The sequence below is a fragment of the Melanostigma gelatinosum genome (genome assembly GCF_949748355.1).
Source record: "Melanostigma gelatinosum genome assembly, chromosome: 15".
Classification (NCBI taxonomy): Eukaryota; Metazoa; Chordata; class Actinopteri; order Perciformes; family Zoarcidae; genus Melanostigma; species Melanostigma gelatinosum.
The window spans coordinates 3,737,238-3,751,396 of NC_136648.1; the positions used below are offsets into that span (position 1 = coordinate 3,737,238).

The 14,159-nt window shown below is 44.5% G+C and overlaps 1 protein-coding gene across 1 annotated transcript in view; it reads right to left on the reverse strand.

Annotated features, from left to right (window-relative positions):
* Nucleotides 1-1,576: 1,576 nt before the first annotated feature.
* Nucleotides 1,577-14,159, reverse strand: part of LOC306789664 (contactin-associated protein-like 4) — a gene marked incomplete at both ends in the record, with an annotated part of 72,122 nt that continues 59,539 nt past the window's right edge. The window contains 7 exons of the mRNA XM_079285727.1: nucleotides 1,577-1,773; nucleotides 3,171-3,242; nucleotides 4,157-4,375; nucleotides 7,122-7,209; nucleotides 8,633-8,766; nucleotides 11,197-11,421; nucleotides 13,432-13,671. Of these exons, the coding sequence (XP_079141853.1) occupies nucleotides 1,577-1,773; nucleotides 3,171-3,242; nucleotides 4,157-4,375; nucleotides 7,122-7,209; nucleotides 8,633-8,766; nucleotides 11,197-11,421; nucleotides 13,432-13,671 (1,175 nt within the window). The remainder of the gene's footprint in view (nucleotides 1,774-3,170; nucleotides 3,243-4,156; nucleotides 4,376-7,121; nucleotides 7,210-8,632; nucleotides 8,767-11,196; nucleotides 11,422-13,431; nucleotides 13,672-14,159) is intronic.

Genomic DNA, 14,159 nt, shown 5'->3' on the forward strand with positions numbered 1-14,159 from the left:
ATCGAGTCACAATCCACCTGTCAGACCGAAGCAGATTAGCCTTTCAAAAACACATTAGCGGTCTCTGCGTGCAGTGCGCGAGGTGACAGACAGCCACAGTGTTGTGGAGTCGGCGCTGCTGTCGGCGTTAAAAGCTTTACTCTGCAGAGACATTTAGAGCAGGCTGCACACAGCAGGGAGGAGAAACGTCTGTTTTTATTTTAGGAAAAGCTTGCAAACTGCAGGAAACTAGAAGCGTTCGGTGCTCACAGATGTATTTCTGTTCTCTGCGTTTTGTTGTTCTTTCATGTTACAACGGAAACAAATGAATGAATAAGTATGAGAGAAAGAGAGGAGTAAAAAATAAAGTGGAAAATGAATCCCTTCTGTGTAAAAAGTCTCAGAGTCTCTGGACCAGTAGCTGCCAGACTGCAGTGCGCCGAACAGTAGCAATGTGCTCATGGACGATGATTGGAGTGAGACTATGTTGACCAAAGTTCTGTGGGAGCACGCTGGAGAAAAATGTTTCATTCATGTGCCGACTGTCAACAATGTCCTGGTGGATGTTTGCGGGCTGCAAGGACTCTGACAATTGCGTGCACATGTTCCCTTAAACGGCAGCCTCTAAAGCGCACGTGCTGTTCCTCCCCAGAAGCACTGCAGACAGCAAACGAACCACCAAACACCAGCGTCTTACAGAAGGACTCTTCCCGCAAGCAGGTTTCCAAGGCCATCTCATCAAATACTGATGGTTTGTCAGTGCTGCTCTGCGTCTGTGAACCCACCCGTGTCATTAGTAGACGTTCAGAGGAACTGACGGAGTGTAAAGAGCAGTCGCTTAGTCACTAAGGAGTCTTGAGATTGATTTTCAATCTCCTTTTCTTTTGCCTTATGTTTTGATGCTTTTAATCGTTTCATGTGAAGCACTTGCCTTGTTGAAATGTGCTCTTCAAATAAACTTGTCTTGCCTGTCAGTGGTTTTGTTATTGAAACCTAACTCCCTGTTTAGAGAGAGGTTTATTTCGAGAAAGACATGCGTGTAACGTGTGGAAACTGACGCTCGCGGGGTTCGTAGAGCGACATCGTTTGAGGTTTAGGGCCACTGACCAGGTGTAGGTATTTGATGAGTCTGGACTGAGAATGATTTGCTTCCTTGGGGCATAATTACAGTTCAAGCAAACACCCGTGTTCATTATCCTCATAGAAACATGAATCAGCCAAACGACTCCAGTCACCATTTCACTGATTAAGTGAAATAAAGTTGTGTTTGAATCCTCTAAACCATAAATAAAAATCAGTTTCACAAGAGTATTTGCAACCTCTCCATATGACATAGTGGCATTAGTTTGCCGTAAACTTCACTTCCACATTTACATTTTTGAATATTTAAAAGGATATCAACACCGTATATGTCCAGCACTGTTTGTATCAATATATACACTATGTACAGAAAGAGAAGAAACGGTGTATTGTAATCTGTAATCTGTTGAGCCACATTCTCCGGTGAAGTCTCTGAATGTGGCTCTGAGTGCAGCGTGAAGTCCTGAGGCGTGGCAGGACTTTACTGTCTGACACCACGTGTTCATCAGGCCTCCAGCTACATGAAATACTCCTTTGGGTTCCCAGTGGAGACGTTCTGGGAGTCCGTCTGGTTGTTGAAGGGGAAATCCTGGCTGTCCTCCTGTTTGACTCCCTTCACTTCCTGGTTCCTATACGTCTCCTTTCTGCGGTAGAGGAATCTGGCGGTTATCGCCAGGCCGGTCACGATCACGAAGATCACCACTGCTATGACGCCTGCAAGGTAGCATGTTTATCTTAATTTAGCACTGACTGTGGAGGCACGAAGGAAAAACTAAACAAAATCAATAAAAAGCACTTTACAACGAATAACAATCTGTGAGCGTAGGCCGTGAAGTCGACACCAGGTGGCCGCTGTGACCCCACGACAGAAGTCCAGGCTTTGCATTCTAACAAGACACTACATGTACACTGTTGGTTTGAAGTCATTGTGCTAAGCTAGGCTAAACAGTAACAATCTCCCTCCTAAATGTACAGTCATGAATATATCTCAGCCTATTTCTGATTTTCCAAATCTAAGCTTTTTTTCACAACCGGGTGGAGAAATGTTTTTCAAAACAGGGTTTGTTGTTTTCTTCTTTTAACGTACATTACATGTTCACACAAATTAATAATCACCTGGAAAAAAACACGTCTGTTTTTAGTCCTATTTAGAACATGATGCACTTCAGCCGAAATAATATTTAAAAAACACGATTCTTATTATCAGGTGAGGAAAACATATTACCCACCATTTCTGCTAATAGAGCCCGCAAAACGCTACACTTCTTCTTTTACGTGACATTTTGAATGCAGGGCTTTTACGTGTAATGGAGTATTTACACACTGTGGTGTATTTCTACGTTTACATCATTTATTTAAATACTTCTTTCACCACTGCTGACAACCAGCTGAGCAGAGCCCGTATCCTAACTCAGCAGTGGCATCTTGATGTGCGTTCATCGCTCTGAATCCTGGGAAGCCTTGTTGCTTGCTGACTGCCACGCTGACTTTCTGGGGAATAAATCTATCGCAGTCGACTTTGGTCCTTTGTGACGCCGCTGTGATTATTCCTGCCCATCTCCGCCTCCCCCGGGCCCGTGAGCTCTTTTGCCCCGCGGTCCGGTTTGTCCCACTAATCTGAACTTCCAACGCACAGCGAGCAGACTTTCCCATATTCAGCCTCTGCCGAACCCTTCTGTTCAGCACATTTCATTATCCCCAGAAAAGTTTCATTTAATTGCAATTTCAAAAAAATACAGCCGCAATCAATTTCGCCCCACATTGCTTTGGTTTGCATTGGAAGATAACAGTGTGAAAGTTTCTCCATCAGCAAGTCGTGTCAGCGGAGGTTTAATTACTTCAGCTGTCCTTTGTGCACCGAGACGCAGTCACAGAGATTTAACGGACGCTTTTCAATGACTTTTGACTCGCTCACTTTTTTATATGTAAGCTTATCAATCGTCACTTTGAATCTTTCTCAGTGAGCAGAAAATGGATGGAATCACATCAGCTTTGCTGTCTTTCAGAAGAAAACTGCTCATGAATTAAATATTGAGCGTAATCTCTGACTCTGGTAGTTAGAAGTCCAGTACAAACATAGTGGGAAAAAGAAGTGAAACAGGCTCCAGTACCTCCAATCAGAGCCGAGTCAGTCCGGATGGCATTGACTAAAGGTTGACCTGAACCCACTGAACCAGACTGGTCTACAGCAGAGACAGAGACAGAGGAAATGAAAGGTAGGAAGGTGGAAGAGAGAGAGAAGAAAGGAGGGAAATAGGGCACCGGGAGAGAAAAGAGAGACATTCAGAGACAACATGAGAGCATCGACATTCAGAGCCGAGAGGGAGTACAGCAGCAGCTCTCCAAAGGACTCTAATGAAGCAACATGAAGCTGGATGAAAAGGAGAGCAGAGGAAAGACACTGGAAACTCCCCAGTGTGTTCCAAATTAATTATCTCATCAAGCACATTGTCATGATTCTCCTCAACAAGGTGTACATACGTAATGAGCCCATTACACAGTTTCAAACAGCAGCTCCGAACCAAGAACAAATGCACAGAAACAAAGAGGGGAAACAGCCGAACAGCCACAGATTCCTATGCATACATCACTGTCAGTGGCCAAGGTCAAGAACTCACTTTATTTTTTTATTTTATCAGACTTTTAGCTGACCTATATTCCACATTTACTGCAATACGATGTAAAGAAAATGGTGAGCAATTATTTGGCAATGAGGGAAAAGAGAAGAAGAGTGAGATCTAACATGAGAAGACAATAACATCCTCTGAATAACCACAATGCACTGCTGTGAACGACCACAGGTGATTCGAGGGAGCATATGGCTTTCTAATATTGCATTTTTTTTAAAGTAACCAATTTCCCAGCTGTGGCTGAATTAACCTTGGGGAGTCCTGGGGCAAACGTTCACAGTTGAGGACCCTCTACCCCGACTGAGTGTCAGCTCACTGCTCACTGCAACAGTTGAATCCAAGGGATACGTTTCAAATTCCTTACAACCTTTTAAACCCAAAGCTCCCTCCACACTATAGTACCTCAAAACAATGAATCTTACATTAAATGTTTGTCCAGTGAACCAAACCGGCTCCTCCCCTCCTACCTGACAGGTGGTGCGTGTTCTCTGCTGCGTAGGGATCGGCCGACGCCGAGGCGCCGCAGTTGGACTGGACTAAAGGTCCGGTGATGACGACGGGGCTGGTGTGCGGGTGGAGCAGAGCAGCTTTCAGAGGGCTGATGGAGTTAAAGTGGACCACCGAGAGACAGCCGGTAAAACCGAGAGACGCCAACCGGGACAGGTCTGGATCCGAATCATCGGACTCTGGAGACACAAGAGTTTGAAACTTGAAATAATGATGTGAAACAAATGGTTCCTGGCAATGATTAAGTCGTAAAACATGATTTAATCATCCTAAAATTGGATATTACGACCTTTTTTAAATGTCTGCCACGTGTTTCAAGAGACAATAGAAAACTGCTCTGGGAGAAGGGATCGTTTTCTTGAAACAGTCGAGGCTGTCAATTATTTCTTTCAAAGAATAGTTTGTCCTGTTGGGAAATACGCTTATTCGCCTAATATCCGAGAGGAAGATTGATGCTATCTGTTTAGCTTAGCTTAGCACAAAGACATGAAACAGCCAAGATCTGTCCAAATGAAACAAAATGCGCAATCAGCACGTGTGAAACTCATTAACTAACATGCTGTATCTCATTTGTTTAATCACAAAACGTGTAAAAACTACACGTTTGTGCAAGAAATGTCTGAAAATGTTGAACTATATCTTTAATACGCGTGGGTCATTTATTTTAGACACTCATTTCTACATTCATCCAGAAACAAGGAACATTTTTGATGAAAACAAGTGCTTTGCTCCTAAAAGGCAATTTAAATTCAAACGCTTCTTTGGGTTGTTGTTTCATTCCAATGTGGTTTTCAGAGCACAGGTTAATGAACTGGAACCCTCGAGTGTTAAAGAACGAGATCGGAAATCAGATTGTATTTATTCTATACTGGTGGATGAACTTTTAACCTTTCGTTTAGAGGCTCACGCAATCAAGACTTATACACTGATGGGCCCATTGACTCTGCCTCACATTCCCCTGTTATCAGAGCAGGACAACAGTGGCAGCACATTGACTCTAATGATTAACCCCCCCCCCCCCCCCCCCCATTGCAGCTGACAGACTGTCAATTGTTCAGCTTCCAGTCTGCATCAATATCAATCACTACTCGGGACAGATGTGCACTTTCACCTCCAATCTGTCTACTTTATGGACTTAAATCCCTTCATCATTCACCTCCACTCCTCCACAGCAGCTGTGAGAGCCGACGTTACCGCTGTAAGCATCTGCATCAGTGTCTGTTCAGATGACTGAGAGGTGACACGTCTGTATGTTGATGAGAGCAGCAGGAAACATTACTGCCGCCTGTAAGCTCCCCTCAGCAGCAACACTCTTCACTCCATCACCCCCCCCCCCCCACGTCTCTCTGTATTCCTTCCGGGTCCATTAGTTAGGCTGATGGATGACGGGGTTGGCAGGAAACGACAGAAAATCCACTTTCCTGCTGCTTTTCTGATCCTGATCTGCCAGAGGGGAGGACCGGCCACATGCCGACATGACGGGGTCAAAACACACCGAGCTGAGTTACAGCATCCCGGAGCTTCACAGCCAAAAACAGAGAAAAGATCTTGGAGATAATGTATTAGCTTCTCCATAAGATAGATGCTGGCCGTATTTAACATGACACATTCATTTTGTACTATTTGATTTGGACAGATACTCGTGTTTAGACCGACATTGTGAAATAAAGCTGCCAATGACTAATGAAATGTTCAAATCATTTCCATGTCCCAGACTGCAAGTATTTACATGTCTCTGCACCGCAGAGAAGAAATACCAGGAAAGTAAAAATAAAGAAAAACTAAATAACACGTATTGCATGTGTGCAAGTCAATGAAAATCTTCTGAACGTCTTGAAAAAACATGAAAAGATGAATAAATGAAGCGTATATTGTTTTATTTAGAGTGTCACACAACACTAACACACTGATGCTTCCTTTCTAGTAAAACGCCACAAACTAAACACAGAAATCATAATCAGAGATGGTTTGTGGTCATTATTTGACGTTACTCGCCTCTGATGGAAGCTATTTGTAGAAGCCAGCGTGTTTCCTTTTGAATTGACAGTTTGTTGTGTCTGTGTCTCAACAGACAGCTGTGGCTGCAGCCTGTGGCCTCTCAGCCCCTGACGTTATTAACAGCTGATATCTCAGTCCGTCTCTGATGGAGCCGGTTTAAAGAGAACATGAATAAGTCATGGCGGAGCCAATTACTGTCTGACCCCCCCGACTCTGTTGCAGGTGCCTGTCCAGGACTACACACGGGGTGGATGTGGTTTTACTCTCCCACAGGGGGAGGTTTTCCTTTCCAGGCTCGATATCTGTGCAGGTGATTTACAGGAAGACATGCTCCTGCACTCATTTACTGATGCTGAACATCTCCATACGACATGTTTCTCTCTGTTTCGCTCCGTTTATGATGATGATTCATGCAGTGAAAGGCTATCAATTATCTTTCAGTTATCAAACAAATCAATTATGCATCAAGCTCTTCTAGATTTGTTTTGACAGCTAAACTGAAACCTGCATAATTAGAGTAAAATATGCACGAAGATGGGGGCGCAAACACGCGTTTTATAAAAAGCGATCGTGTTAAAACTTCTCCCATGTGCCAACAGAGTCTGGTGGCTTTGAGGAGAAGACAGTTCCCCATCAGAAAGGGTTGTCTGACCGAAAGATAAAGCAGATTAAATATTTGGAATAATAGCATACACATAAACTGATATTGATTTAGTAGTTGGACCTTTCTTTCAGGTGTCATTGCTTTGCTCCTGTTCTGGTACTCCTGTCTGCCTCTCCACACTCTACTGTAGGTAATAAACTCTACGGATAAGTACATCGTGCAACCGCCACAAGTATCACTTCAAAGCTGTTCAAATAAGTGTAAGTCCCAACGCTCTCCTATTAAAAAGACATCGTCTCTGCTTTTACTGCCTCCTCACTCACCGTGCACTCTGCCCAACACCAGCGACTTGATGGCGTTGAATTCTCCGTCAGATGTCAGGTTGAAGTCTTCTCTCGGTCTCTGGTCGATCTGAAAGAGAACACTTGTTTCCTAAATTTGCATTTGAAAATGTCTGACTTTGATGACTCGTGGCGGTAGACACCTTACATGCAAAGATGAAACTTCAGCCTGAGGATGGCAGGAAAACGTTCACGAAGAGTTCAGCCTGTGGGGAGCGTATGTGTCTGTGCTCCACGAACATTAGGATTTATAATTCAGGGACCAAAACACACCCAATTTTATGTTTATCTGCTGTAAATACTTACTGAAAACTACAGGCACTGAAAGAGAAGCTGTCGGTTTTCTTTCGACTTGCCCGCTCGAGTTCATACACTTTGTCGTACTGCCAGTGTTGTCAAAACGCAGCTGCTGCTGGCCTGTCGCTTTTACCTTGTTCAACGTTTGCCAAACGAGCCACCGATTCCCGAATACAATGACGCACATACAGATGCACACGCAGAGGCAGTCCCATCTGCTCCCTGTTGGTACTGTGATACAGTATTGTGATATTCATCGATATGAGAAAGCCCCCGTCAGCACTTTACTGCCCTGAATGCGAGGACGGCAGGGCAGCAGGGACAAACAACACATTAACAGAGCTCCACGTGAAATATGAAGCATTGTAATCATATCTGGATCTTATGAATGTCTTATCTTGTCAACAACAGCCTCTCGTGAAATATGAGGTTAACTTCATCCAACCAGCAGCCTCGGTGGATAATTATCAACACCCAGAGATAGAAAAACAAGGCGACCTCGTCTTGCATGGGTGCAGCGGCCTGGTGTGTGAGGCTCCAGTGAAATATGAGGTGCATCTCATGTAATGTAGCTGGAAGCAGATATAGACCGATTCCATGGAGTTCTAGTGCTCGGTAACAACTTGGGTCCATGTTTACTTCCTGTCAGCTGATGTCATTCACGTACACGGTCGAGTTCATGTTTCATCAATGAGCTAAGTTAGCATTTGCACTTCGTTTTGCTAACGCTAGGTAGCAATATCTGTGTTTTGGAGAAACCATTTACGTTAGTAATAAATAACCCCGATGAAGGTGTAAAAGAAACAGACAGGAAGCTGCAGTGTTGTTGAGTGATAGTGATCATTTTACAGCCTTCCTTCTGTTATATTTTCAGGAAATAGACTGTCTTGTGTAGACCCATGTCCTCATTCTAACAGGAGACATTTCTGATCCAAAAAAAAGGCCAAAAGAAAAGAAATGTCTCCTTCGTCTATGAGCACACAGCACAATCAATGCAAGGTTGGGTCTCCACGCAGAACACTGTAGCAGCTGTTTCCTGCAAATTAGCTCCGACGACCCAAGTTAATGCTCACTGCCCAGCACCAAACAGCAGACAGACAAAGAAAGCGTGCAGCTGGTGAAGTAAGTGGGAGCAGCAGGAGACCAAACCGAAGCAAAAGACGAGTACATCTGAAGAACAGGTGAGGTGGTTTTACCTGCACGGACACAGAGTCCGTCAGTCTGCTGATGGTGACGGTGTGTAGTTGTCCGTCGGCCAGGCTCTCCACGCTGCTCCTCAACACCTCAGCATCTCTGCCGCTGTCCAGCTTGTATCTCACCTCCAGCACATCTTCACACACAGACGCACATCACACCATGGGGTCACGTTTTAGATCTCACAAAAACAGGAAACTCATTTAAAACATAATCATCATTTAAAACGGAAGTTCAAGATTACGTTTTTTGCTTTCCTGAAAATGGCCTCGTCCTTTAATCTTGGCTCAGAGGTTAACACCTATTTAATTAAGTTAAATTAATTAAGTTAAATGAATTATGTTAATATTAAGAACGTAAAGTGCAGATTTAAGAAAAGAATTCAACAAAAAATATTGTTATTTTACAGCATGCACTATATTAGTGTGACTAAAGATAACAAATCATACATGAACGTCTCTCTGATGTGGAACGTGAGGGGATAATTGGCTGTTAGGAGGACCTGCAGCTACCTGCTGCTGCTCTGATAACACATGAATGCTGGAAAAGATGCCCGAGCTTGTGTTCGGGCTGAGGAGGTGTAATTGCAGTCGAGGGTGAAAAGGAATGAGCCCTCTCCAGGCAAATAAGAGAAAGCTCTCAGGGACTTAATTGGACACTTCAGTTTAAGTGCATTCACCTGACGTCTCCGCGGTCAGCATGAAACCTTTAATGCCCTGCTGTCCATCAGCTTTCTCTGAGTCATTAACACCAGAAAATAAAATCCATTTGCAGCTAATCTGCCAGCAAAGTGCCAATTTGATTGGACTACTGAATACTGAAAATGTAATTTTAAATTCAAAGTGCCTCCTACTTCTCTTAAAAGCCGAACTCACAACATCATTATGTCGCACCAAAGTTTACAAAACACATCGGCAAGGTTTCTGCTGTTTTATTCAGCAGCACACTGACCTGCCACCCATTACCAGCCCACCAAACTATTGTTCTCTCAGCATCAAATGGAGCTTTTCTCTTATCTTTATTCAAGAGCGTGGTTTTTCAATTTCAGAGCATGACTTATTGAATTCACGTTGAGATTAAGGCTTTCCCTCAGAGCCCTGTGTGTGTTAACCCAAATGGCCGCTGCTTGCGCTTGGATTTGCTCCGCTTCTACTGTATGCCTGCACACAGATGTGCTGCTGCTGCTGGCTCAGGTTTCCTGCGCTCCAGCTCGTTCTCCTCACACTCAGACTGCTTCTGTGTGCTAAACTTCTGCTCCCGGATTTATCTGCCCTCTGTCTTTTGTGTGCAATAACCCTGTCAAAATGAAATTCCCCAACCCAGAGAATGCCTGGTGTCGTGCTGACTGATGAAATGATCTCTGCCTCGTTGAGTGTCTCTGATGGGCTCATCCACGTCCGTCCTCCGAGGCTTTCTTTATATTCATTTCTTTACCACTTTTGTAAAGAACCAAAATAAATCATACAGTTATACGAAGGACAGTTAATATGTATACTAGGGCGTCGCCCATACTTTCACTATAATAGCTGCACCGGCCTCCTGTCAGTGTGCTCGAGGGGGAGCTAACAGCGGTGCCGTTTAGTGAAGCGTGTTACAGTCTGTGGCACAGATAGCCGCCGCATATACCACTGAGAATAATGTTATATCCCGAAGCACCCAGACCTTCACTCACAAAAACAAAGCTCAGCGCTACAGAGCTAAAGTTAACTGTGATTCAAGCTCATATTAGCTGAGCCTTTAATAGAGGGTTGAAGGGGAACGCGCCTGCAATGAGTCAGGGATCAAACATACAATTTGAGCAGAGCTCCAAGTGTAAGCGGGGTCTATTTAGGACAGGGTTTTGAGGGAGAACATTACAAAATGTAAAAAGTGAAATAAACAAGTGATGCGCTCAAATTGAAGACCACACTCTTGAATAAGGAGAGGACATTCAGCACCACAGTCTCAGTGATAAGACCAGTGAACCCTTCGTCTTCTTCAGCCTGAGACAAAATATAATAGCCAGACCGGCTGGATGGATTAAAAGGCAGCAGAGGCTGACGGGGGGGGGGGGGGGAATCCAGGGAGAGGAAAGATCTGACAGACCTGATCTGGTAAAAGCTGCAGAGCACAGGATGAGGGGGAGGAGGGAGGGAGGAAGACGTAAAGGAGGAGAGCTCGATAGCAGGAGAAAATGACGTGAGTGAAAGGAAGAGGGGAGGAAAGGTAAGATGCCAACAGAGGAAACTAATTGAAAAAGGTTGAGGGAGGAAGATGAAGAGAGGTGAAGAGACTTGTAATCTCTGAGGTTTGAAAAAGGTGGATGAAAACAAGAGGAGAGAACAAATAAGGAGGAAATGAGACAAAGCAAAGGGGAGGAACTAGACTAGAGGAATGTTGTATTGATGATAAAGGAGCAAAAAGCTTGTCGATAAAGAGGAGAAGAGGAAGCTTTAATACTCGTCTCATCCTCAAGTTTGAATAATCTCGTTCAACAATAATTGAAATACATGAAACCCAACAAGGAGAATGAAACAAGACATATCTGCCACGCAAACAAACTCCTTCAAAATAAAAGCCTCGTCACCGTGCTTGTTGATGAGCAGGGCCAGGGACTCTCTGTAGTAGGAGCTGACGTAGAGCAGCAGAGCCGGACTCTGGTTGGTGCTGAAGCTCAGGGAGACGTTCTCTCCTCTCAGCGTCCTGTCGGAGTAGATGGAGGACGGCAGGGCGCTGCTGTTCCGGCTCGACTCGTACGGCTCCTTGAAGGTGTAGCTGACGGTCGTCCCCGGCGGGAAGCTGGCCGAGACCTCTGGAGAAAGAATATATCTGAAGTGTTACTGTTGTACAAAGCAATACGTTTTGAAATACACATTACTGTTGGAACAATTAAACTTCTATAAGATAACAACTTTCACCCCAGATGGGACTTGAACCCACAATCCCAGGCTTAGGAGGTCAGTGCCTCGTCCTTTAGGCCACTGGGGGCCTGGATGTAAGAGTCACACCAGCACTCAAATCAAACACTTATACCTTTTAATACAGACTGTAGTAGCAGTTTCACAACGCTATATTCAGCCACGTGTATGTCCATGCTGCTTGCATACGAATGGTCCAGCCTTCACCAGGGCTTTATGGTTTATTTGACAGATTGCATATTAATTAAAATAGTGACCAATACAACACATTAGCTGTAAAAGATTGAAAAAGATCGCTTTGTCTGATAAACATTTCAAGAAACAGAAAAGCTGAAAATATTCTCACATTTGATTTATTATTTATCACATTATATTTTGTGTTAAACCACATCATCAATTATTCGAGAATCAAAATGATTAGATAATAACTGTTCCTTAACTGTTTCAGTGACTTATTCAGTATTGGAGAATGTCAAGTGACACCCTCGTCAGGTTTTTAATACCACATTAACTAAACTCTACTTTGAAACCTTCAACTTCAAGGGCACAGTACAAAACAAACATTTAGACTATCTCTACGGAAACACTTGACTTTAATTAACTTCCAAGGGAAGCGTCGGAGCGGCTCTGCATGTCTGATTAGTTAGCAAGAAAAAAATAAAAGATTTTCTCAAAATATCTGCAGAGCGTTGAAACGAAAACAGTCGTCATAACTGTCGAGACTTCAGACTTCGAGAAAGTATCAATCAAAATGAGTTTTTAAAGCTCTGCATTTCAGGAGCAGTGGGCTGACATTTGATGTCACGTGGTAGCTATGTATTCAACTAGGCTACACCACTCGGCTGCTCCATGGCGCTCCGTTCTGACAAACAATCGCTCATGTGTGTCCATGAAGACATGAGTAGCTTGTTCTCTTTCGGGGTTAAAGTCCTCACTCCCGTCGCAATACCACAGCCGCATGGGCCGCTACGTAATCACTCACAACAAGACTTAATTTACTCAATCTTAACGAGACTTGCGCCGCACATTCAAGTGGAGAACTGTTTTGATTGCTCTGTCCGTGGTGCTGAATCTGCAGGGTTTTGCCCTTAATAGGCTTCCTCTCCGTGTCTGCTGGACAAGAGATTTTACTGTCGCAGACAAATTTCCAATGTCGGAATAAAGATATTTAGTTTTACTTTCTCAGTTGTGCAACGGCCGTTTATACCAAGGAGCAAGACTTATAAAAAGCTTGCAAGCCACATGGAACCAGAGTTCTTGTCTAGTCATCAATTTCTTCCGAAGAACGTGGCTGTAGGTTAGAGGCGGTGTGCACACTGCTCCCTGCCTGTGGACCTGCATCACCCACCCCTCATCAACCCAGACATTTCCTGATCGTAGCACATCATGGCCTTTTTGTTCTCTATGTTACTGACAGCTTATTTATTTTCTGTTTGCTTTCTAGTGTTCGAGCGAGAGAGAGGCGGACGCTCGTGAGACCACACCAGAGCCCTCCATTGATAATAATAATGATTTCAGAGCAATTGGCCTTCAGAGTGATGGTCACTTGTTTTTGGCTGTGGGACATTTTGGGAACTACTGGGGTTTTGGAATAATTGGCCGTCGGTCCAACGACATAACACCGGGCAAAGCCAGTGACTTCACCTGGTGAAGAAAGTCAAGCATCTGTCAGCCAAAGAGACAGCTGGTTGAGACAAAAACAAGGCTAAAAGAAGGATGAATATAGGACTTGCATTAATCAGGGCTGTTAGCTTGTTATGGATTTATTCTGCCTTCAAGTGGCAAAAACAAACAATGAATGCTGCTTTAATTACCTACAAAATGATTATGAGCCAACTGGTAGAGGCACTAACTTCAGCAGCCACAGGAAAACTCTACTTATGTGTGTGTGTGTGTGCATGTACCTGTATGGCAGAAGACTCCAGTGTATGCTGACAGGCTGCAGTCACAGTGGAAGCCGTTGGCTCCCTCCACACAGCGGCCCTGGTTCTGGCAGAGCGAGCCGTAGCTGCTGCAGTGACCCGGGCAGCCGGCCCGAACCCCCGGGGTGATCTTCGCCCTCTCCTCCAGGTCCAGGGTGACGCCGTTCAGCTGCAGGGAGCGAATACAACCCCGAAAGCCCTTCTGCCTGGACGCTGTGCCTCCTGAAAACATATCAACACGGTGCATGACGTTGGCATTGCATTTTAGACATTTAACTAATGAGCCGAAGCCAGAGCTCCCGGACCAAAAGAGGTGACAAATCTTCCAGTCGTTCACCACGGATCTACTTTAACACACCAGTGCACTCCTTGTCCGAGCCCTTCTCTCATTTCTGTGTATTTTTTTTCCTCCCGTCTTCCAGAGCGAACCCACACGTCGCCTCTGCTCCCCCGGAAGCTCCAAACCGTCAAGACTCTTCTTATAAAATGACACAAAAGATGAAACGGAAACTGCAGGTGGTAAAAACTGACGTAGGTTTCATCAGCTGTCCGTCTGCCTGATGCCATGCCGGCTGCTTGCCTGTCTAGTAACAGGACATGCGACATGCTCACTGTATTGTTCAATACTTCAGCTGTAAAAGACTCAGCATTCTCCCTGATATGTAACACGGTCACCTATTGTTCGCACACTTCACTCATGACAACCTCCC